Genomic DNA, 9245 nt, shown 5'->3' on the forward strand with positions numbered 1-9245 from the left:
GGGAGAGCTAGCGGTGTCAACAAGCGTAGGTACACAGAGAAACAGGCAGACAGGTAACCGGACTGCGCTGGTTGTGGTGGAGTGCTCACTGTTCCTCTTCATAGTGCAGTCAGACGATTGTTTTATTAAGTCCAAACACAGCTTCACTTTGGTTAATTTTTAAGTTTGGTTTAGTCAGCAGTACAGAAGGATGGCAACAAAATCACAGTGTGTTTTGGTGTGACCTCAGCATGTGACTGGCATGTGTGTTTGCTTCACGCTGACTTCTTTAGGTTTCTATGTTGTCCCGATAGAAGGTCATTCAGACAAACTGAGGCCCTTTTGAATCGGTTGTGAATAGGCTTCTTTTAAAGGCATGTTAAAGCATGTTTGTTCATGAAGTTACAAAAAAAAAAAAACATATTTTCTCACTCACCCCAAGAGGTATGTAGCGCTGCACATAGTTTTCAGTGCCAAGAGTTTGAGGTATTTGCCCTTAGAACGTATACAATAGAGGTGGATAGAGTTTTGTTTATGGCACTCACAGCAATGTGGCTTTCCATAAACAATGTTCTGGTTACTCATGATAATTCATAAACCTGCTTTAACTACTTTCTACTGAAGTAATAATCCCTAGGAAAACAATGGACTGAGTGTTCCGCGCGGTGTTCAAAGTAACCAGGAGCGTGTTGCTGGAAAGAGATGCTGTCAGCTCCACAAAATGAATTCCTTTTTTATTTCTCTTTTATTGTATCAGGCTGAAGGCAAGCAACACAAACAATGTCGGTATGTAAAGCAGCTGACAGGCCCATGGCCCCTGTAGGCTTTTGCTTTGCGTCAGTTTTTCTAGTCTGACTATGATTGTCCATCCATCCATCCATTATCTATACACCACTTAATCCTGTCCTCACCGGGACGTGAACCGGCGACCTTCTTGCTGCGAGGCAACAGTGCTAACCACAACCCAATAACAACAATTATATCATTTTGTAGGCCTTTGTCAAAATGTAGCTCTCAACCTGACTTTATTTTATATTGTGCTGACATAATACTGAATAAAGTTGTGTTTAATTAAATGACCACAGGCTAACTGTTGCACAAGCAAGTATGGCTACGTCTGCACTGCACTCCATGGAAACGTGGACAGAACAGCGGCCCAACCTTAATCCAGCTATAGATGTCAGCAAAGTTAAATGAGAAAATATGAGTTTTTTGTAATTTTGGTGAACAGATTCCTTTGAGATTTTAGACTTTGCATCATGTTAACTCTGTTTTTCTCTTGTCTCTCCTCCTCTAGTCGTGGACCCACATGGCCAGTCCTCTTCCCAGCCCTCTGCAGCCTCTCTGGTTCCGACCTCATCCGACCTCCTGTCAGCTCCCCCTCTACGGCGGAGAAAAGAGCGCCCTCAGGTGCTGAACCTCACTGATGCAGAGATGGCGGGTGTTCTGCGGCCCAAACCGGGCCGTCTGGACAGCCCCAGCAACCGCTACGCCGGCGACTGGAGCGACTGTGGCGAGAGCTACTTCCCCTCGGAGATGCTGCTGCCTCCTAGCAAAGAAGAGGCGGACTACGATGACGTGCCCTCGGAGGACACAGAGGCAGCTGAGGAGGTCCAGGAGAAGCAGGAGGACGCAGAGGAAGAGCAGAAGGTCACCGGTCCTGCGTCTGATCCCGCTGAGCAGGAACAATCTCAGAGAGAGGAGGTGGTGAAGGAGGAGGAGAAGGTAGAAGAAGAGGAGGAGGAGGAGAAGCAAGGAGAGAGTGACAGTTCAACCAATGGGCAGCCATTAGAGGAAGAGGAAGAGGAGGAGGAAGAAGAGGAGGAGGAGGAAGAGAGGGTGTGTGACCACATCCTACCTCCCCGGCTGCCCAAAGAGCACACCTACCAGGCGTACATGAAGATCCAGGACATCAGCCCCGTGCTGAGCAACAGGGTGAACCTGAGAGACCTGCAGGAGAGCATCGACACTCTGATAGGAAACCTGGAGAGGGAGCTCAACAAGAACAAGCTCAATGTCGGATACTGACTCCCACCGCGGTCGCACGCACACATCCACTCGCACACTCATGAGGCCTGATGAGGTTTGGGGCAGACCTTCTTTACCGATCAAGGTGCTTCAGGATACAGCCACAGCGTTTCCATGGAGATCCTGTGACGTCACCATGGCAGTGAAAGGCGGTGCTGCTGTACAAACCTAAAGGATGAGATGAGAAGAAATGTAACAGGGCACTTCTGGCATTTGTACCTTACCCACAGACATTCCGTAATGTTTTAATTTTCCTTTTATTTTGTCAGCTGTCTTACTTTATGTTGTTGTTGTTGTCGGTTTGTTTTGGTCCAGTTCTGTGTTCCATGTTGTTATTGTTGCTTCTCTTCTTATTAGAAGAACCCATTGACCCCTCAGGGGTTTAAAAGGTGCCTTAATTGTGTGAAGGTGGTACGTCAAGAAGAAAATCCACCCTGAAATAAAATGCATCACCTTCTACGAGCTTGGCATTGTGCTACAACCAACTAAATAACATGCATGATGTTATTAAGAGTCGCTTCCACAGAGAGCAAGAGTAGAGTCTCAGCAGGTACGAATCCACTCTGGATACTATGAGGCTCTAGGAAGTGGTGAAACAAAGTTTTTAAGTGACCGTTGTCCTACTAAAACCTCTCAGTGCTCTCAGAGTTTCCCAAGAAGCATTTTCTTGGAAGGCTTCTTAAGCAGCATTTAGACATGGGACACTTCCACACCTCCAGAAAATCTGGGACTCATTTGGGCTTTTCAAATAAAAAACTCTTCCAACAAAAATAATTAATTAGGTAATTAAATTAATCAAAAAGGCGCAAAGAAAACACAACCATCCTGCCATTTTTGTCCAAAAGATGAATCTCTAATGCTGAACAGGAAAACGTGGAATTCCAGAGCTGCTATTTTCTACAGTTTGGTTTTTAAGCACGTAAACAAAGTAAAGTAAAACAAACCAAGATCGTAGGAGGAAAACGTGTACATTCTGTCTCAGGGTGGATTTCCTTTTAAAGGCAGCAGAGAGCTTTTCTATTGAGGTATAAAACACTAAATGTTGTACAACAATAATGCACTTAATAGGCAGGCAGTAGTGTAGATGGTCATTATAGTTCATGCAGTAAAAGTTACTCCAGCTGTGGTCTGAATTAAAGGAGAGACAGCCACCACTGAAACCTCCTCTTAAAGATGAATACGAAAAAAACATGAAGAGCAAAGTTTTTCAGGGGCACGATGTACAGAAAAACACTCCCACCAGCTGTGTCCCATTTCAGGAGCTGCATCCTTCAAAGTATATGGCCTCCAAAGATTTCACCTTTAAAGTATGAGAACGTGGAACTAAACGTTTTTAAATGTCTGACCTACAGAGGACCTTCTTGTTTGGAGGATACATGCGCACCAGGTTGTGTCTACATATTTCAATCCACACTGTTCCACTTGTAGAAGAGATGCTGAAATTGACATCATGTGGACTAGTGTGTCCTTGTGTACCGGAGAGGTCAATCTTACCCTTATGTCTCGGGGTGTTCCTCCTGTTGCCTCGCAGCCTTGATGGCTGACAGTTGGGACGAAAGCCAAGACTTTATTCGCCTCATTAGCCGAAAATTTTGATGACCCAATAACTACATTTAAAAGTGTAAAGCCGCCAAAATCCCACTTGCACAGTCCACCGTTACATGAACATTGTGAATGTTGGGATACATTGGGCCATTAGGTATCTACTCGTCAAATCTTTTGCGGTCCTGTAAAAGAAGGCGTTGGAAGGAGCATTTGAAATGGGACTGCCTTCGCTGTCAGTCCTCAAATGCATCCTCAGAAGGATGCAGAGCCTGGATTGGGACACAGAACTTTTCAGAGATGGGTACGAGTCATTTCACAGAAAACGCACAGCTAAAATGCATTCAGTTTTTTTAAACAGGCAACTATATAAAGAGAGAAAATGTGTTTCATGTGGCATCATAATTTTGTGAAAGTCACTATTTGCTTTCTTGCCTAGAGTTAGATGAGAAAATTGACACCAGCCTTGTGTCTGCAGCAGAAATAAAAGCGAGAGTCAGAAGGTGTTCAGCTTGGCTTATTTTCATTTAGCTTAGCTTAGCTTAGTGCAAAGACCTGAATCGGGGGAAACAGCTAGCCTTGCTTTGTCCAAAGTAAAAAAAAAAAAAAATCCCCATTATAAGTTACTAGCACCTCTAAACATCAATAATTAACATAATGTATTTTGTTTGTGTAATTTGTACAGAAACAGGAATGTAAAAACGTAAACTTTCACTGTACGAGCTGTTGATGCTCTGCTACGATAAGCTAATGTGACTGTGGCATCAATGTTCTCGTGTGACCTCTCCGCAAGATAGCAAACTAAACTTGTTTTTTTTTATTCTATAAATTCAACAAAACCTTTCTGCTTCTCCCAGCTTTTGTCAAAACAGTGAATCAGACAATGTGAAGCACAATTTTCAGAGCAGCAGTGGAAAACTTAGTGGAGGCCTCACAGTTAGTACGACTTAGCTAGCTGCCTAAAGCGACAAAGGACGTTTTCAGCAATCCAGGGATTCAGAATGATCAGTATTTAACCTATATGTATATGTATATAATTATATAAATGTATTCGGAGTATATTATTTTTACAGCTTATATTTCAATGCCGTATTTAAATACTTCCGATGACCTTGTAGTGTTGACTTGTAGCAATAGTGGCTTTTCTCCCTTCAAGCTACCTGTACACATCTTAATGTGCTGGACTAATGGTACAACTTTAGCTGTAAAATATATGATAAAATCGTGCTCTTGCAGAAAAAGTGATATTGTTATTTTTGTGACATTGTGTATATATTTGACATTGTTTTGTGTCTCTGGTGGACTAAGCTGTGTTCATGATTTTTGGTGTTGTTTTTTGTTTGTTTGTTCTGTTTTTTAAGGTACTGAACGTTGCATGGTCAAAAGCTTTACTGACATTAACAAGGCTCTGTCTCATCTGCCTTTGTATTTCATATTTATGTATAAAATAAGACTTATTTTGTAATGTATGCTCATTCGTTCGACCCCCCTTTTCCTTCGATAGACAGATGACTGCATTGTTCAAGGTTTTCTCCAAAGGACTCAGAGGCAGATGGTGTGTACAATGTCTTGTGCAGGTGGCGTCTTTAAATTGCTTGATTTGTCCAAGTGACGGTCCATAAGTCAGATTTTGTTTATTGTCGAAATTTCTGCAAATCTTCTCATTGATTCAGCTGTAAAATAGTCCCCATAAACCTAGAACATGGTTATAAATTTGTTTCAGCTTTCAAAACTGGCATCCTAAATGAGCATGTATAGTCCAACAGTAAACCGGACAATTTAGCTGATTGTAATATTTGCAAAATAGCTTTAAATTAAATATTATACTAGAGTATTCCTTTTCCTGTAAAAAAAGCAAGAGGCACTGAATGAAAATACAAAATAAAAAGGAAGAAGAATGACCTGCTAAGATGGTTTCCTTCATATATTTTTCATGTTATTTCTCACGGTTGCTCCGCTCGCCGCCCTCCTACGTGGACTTGATGCACGACCCTGCTGCTTCGCGGTGAAGCTGCAGCTGCTGCTGGGCCGATCTGCTGTAAGTGAGTTTCAGCAGGGCTCCTTTCGAACCATCTGTCTGCCCAGGCAACATAAAAAGAACCAGGTCCTCATTTATGAAAGCTATCAGCTATAGATAATTTTTATTACCTGAAGATTGCCCGTTAAATCCGAGGTGTATTCCTGCCTACAATTTGCCTTCGAGGTGTTTCGAGAGACGCTCAAACATCACCCTAAATACAGAGTGTGTTTATGTGTTCTTTGACTCTTTACATTTGAGCTTTTTACACATACTTCTAAACAAAAATGTAAACACTAATAATATACATCTGTATTCAGCGGCTGCATCCTGCAGGGACTGAGCCACATTAAATATAACTCCTGACTGGTTTCTTCCCTGTTTAATCATCTTTTCATTTCCCCTCCTCTCTGTCACAGAATGCATCAGCAAACATCTTTTCAATATTAGATAATATGAGTTATTTCTGTCTTGTCCTCTTTGTCCTTTGGGGGAAAAAGTGCCACATCGAAAGCATTGCTAAACAAAACAGAGAAGTGCTTTGTATTGATCCTGAGAAATGTATGGTCATAATAAAGTATATTATTTTACATTCACACGTGACCGCTGTCTTCTTGTCCTATCAAGCATCTCAGACGAATTCAAGCCTTCGATTTGATCCTTCATCCAAATGAGTTATATTTTAACTAGCTTGAGCTAAAAGCTTCAGTCCTTCCAAAGAGATTTTTACAAATTTGACGGAGCAGTTCTCCAGACAAAGAATAAACAATTCTGTGCTACAAAAAACACCAAAATCTGTGGGTTTGCACTCTTAGAATAGTACATTTTTAGTCCTCAGCATCTTCTCCCTCCTACACACAACACAAGCCTGGTATTCATTCATAAAAAAAAAACTTTGTTCCGTCAGTTTCTCTTATGCAAACACATGTGGTATTCAGCATGCGGCTCAGCAATCACATCACTGTTGTTAAAATGAGTCGACGCTGGAGCCACAATTTCCCAAACTGTGCTAAGGACGGTCTTTGTCTTCTAGAAAAGCGAAGGGAAAAGATGACCTTAGCGTCAGGAAACTGGACTCTGTGTTTCTTTTTGTAGATTCACCTCATTGCTGTGGGAGCATTGTAACCCAGCCGCAGCAGAGTACAGATAAATAAGTCGGGGAATTGCCCTTGTTGGCTTGTGGGAATCTCCCAGAATGACTTTCAGCTTCAGGGACATTCCCAGGACGCAGCTGCATTTAGCTGTCCAGTAAAATCCACTGCTGGAAGGCTGCACTTTCACTGCGGCTCCACAAACCAACATTACCAGCGAGATTGGGGAGATATGTGCTATTAAGCTAAACTTAGAACAATGTGTACCTACAGGCAGACTTAAAAGTGGCTGGCTTAAATAGTTGAATGTCACTTTATTGTGAGATATTTTCACAAAATGAGCTATAAATTCAAACAGCAGTGGGATAACTGCGCCCGGGCGGCTCCAGCTGAGGTGATACACATCTCTGGCAGTTAGCATGAGAAGTCAGAGCAGCCGGAGGCCTTTCAGCACTAAATGGTTTTCAGCCTTGTTTGATGTCACTACACTGGGTTCATATCATGTTTTTTTATGGCTGAACTGAGCAGGTATGAGGGAGCTTTAGGGTACAGAATGTACACATACCTACCGGCACTGTTTGTATCCCCACATCTACTTAAATAACCGGAATTTATGTGAAGATGGAGCCAAATATTTCACTGACAGTTTAAAAATGTAACAATTTCTTTGCTCTGGGAATAATGTTCCCGTCAGTCTCAAAGTTATTTTCGGGTCCTTTACAAAGCCTCAAGGGGAACCGATCCACTAAATCTGTCATATTGGTTTCTAACTTTTAGAATTCCATCTTTAAACATCTGGAAAAGGGTTTTATATTTAGATTCAGGTGCTGGCTCCAAACGTAACGGGGGCCTATTTTAAAACTTCTTTGTCCGCGTTTGACTTGTAAAGCTGTTCTCTGGGTCCCAATAAAAGCAAGAGTGAAATCCCATATGAAGACAGAGGTAGACATAATAACAAGGGGCCTGTTTTGATAGTCAGGGTCGCCACTTGATATCAGGCAGTCTGTCGGAGTGAACTGAACTGAACTTTTGTTCATTTCTAATTCGGGAGAGAGAAGAGATATGGGTCTCGCTAGGTAAACATCCTTGACAGCCACCTGCATGTGAAACCAGACCTTTTCTCCTCTTCTTCTCCTCCTCATCTGTTCCCTTAATCTCTATTGACCTTTGAGTCAGTATCGTGGCTGCAAGTCAATCAGCCAACCGCATAACACACAGTCTTTGTTCCAGACTTTCTGTTTTTCGGTACTGTGCGGTGTTAACTGTGGCAATAAAGGCATAAAAGTTTAGGAAGATTGGATCTTTGGAGATGAGGCGTCATAACAGACATTCTGAGTCATCCACGTGGCCTTAAAGTAAAGCTGTTTGTGAGCCAAAGGATAAAACGTCAGAAACCTTAAAACATTCCTACCCTGTGACGCTTTGTGTACAGAGTGTACCAAGGCCTGGCATCAGCTGTGTGTAAAAAACGACTGACTGTGAAAAAGGAAAAAAAAAAAAAGGATCTATTTATTTAACAAAAGTTAACAAAGTTGAAAATATGTCTGGATGGGTCAGTAGGTCTGTAAACGTATACATCTGTTGCAGCCATCCAGATGTGTTAGTAGACCTTCTGACCACATCTAATTAGTTGATGAATGAATTGGAAACAGCCTCTACCTTTGACTTTCCTCCTTCTACTTTGGTCTTTGCAGGCTGTTGAAAGATTTTTTAAGTCTCTAGAGGTAGCCGGTCTGTAAACTGTAGTGGATTATTCCTGGTGTGTCCCTGCCTCACCAGACTATTTGCAACAACTATGAGTAAGACATGAGATGATAGTGATTAGGAACAAGATTAGAAGAAATAAACAATTACGGTTTTACATCCATCCATCCATTATCTATACACTGCAACTCGGATCGTGGGGGGCTGGAGTCTATCCCAGCTGACTCAGGGTGAAGGCAGGGGACACCCTGGACAGGTCGCCAGTCTATCACAGGGCTACACTTAGAGACAGACAACCAAGCACACTCACAGTCACACCTACGGACAATTTAGAATCACCGATTAACCTCAACATGTTTGTGGGAAGAAGCCGAAGAACCCGGAGAGAACCCACAGTGCACGGGGATACATGGAAACTCCATGCAGAAAGATACCAGGCGCCCTAACCGGGACACAAACTGGGGATCCTCTAGCTGTAAGGCGCCGAGCCATCCCTGAATTATTACAGCACCAAGATAATTAGATTCACTAAAGCATAGACTAGCTGTTTGATCAGTTATATAAGTCATGGCAGTGAGAGCACAGGGGCACGTTTCACAAAGATAAACTCTCACAAAACAAAGACTTTATTTTGACAGCTACATTTTTCTGTTTAAAGTTGTGGAGCCATTGAATAATTACAGCTAATTTGTTATGATATTCTGGGTAATTTAGACATTTTTAAAACTGAAAACATGACTGAACATCACATAACTCAATATCTTTCACTTCAGAATGAGAACCAGAGCTTAATTCATTACAGATTTGTGGTCAAAATTTTGTAAACCTTTGTGCTCAGGTTGCTTTGACATTGTGGTGAAACAACTGTTATACGTAGAGTCACA

General features: G+C 42.1%; 1 protein-coding gene across 1 annotated transcript in view; it reads left to right on the forward strand.

Moving 5' to 3' along the window:
- syde2 (synapse defective 1, Rho GTPase, homolog 2 (C. elegans)) overlaps positions 1–6162 on the forward strand; it is a 54336-nt gene extending 48174 nt beyond the window's left edge. The window contains exon 8 of the mRNA XM_008299623.1: positions 1277–6162. Coding sequence (XP_008297845.1) covers positions 1277–2007 — 731 coding nt within the window. The 3' untranslated portion in view covers positions 2008–6162. The remainder of the gene's footprint in view (positions 1–1276) is intronic.
- Positions 6163–9245: the final 3083 nt, after the last annotated feature.

The sequence above is a fragment of the Stegastes partitus genome, unplaced genomic scaffold, assembly GCF_000690725.1.
Source record: "Stegastes partitus isolate 25-593 unplaced genomic scaffold, Stegastes_partitus-1.0.2 Scaffold31, whole genome shotgun sequence".
NCBI lineage: Eukaryota > Metazoa > Chordata > Actinopteri > Pomacentridae > Stegastes > Stegastes partitus.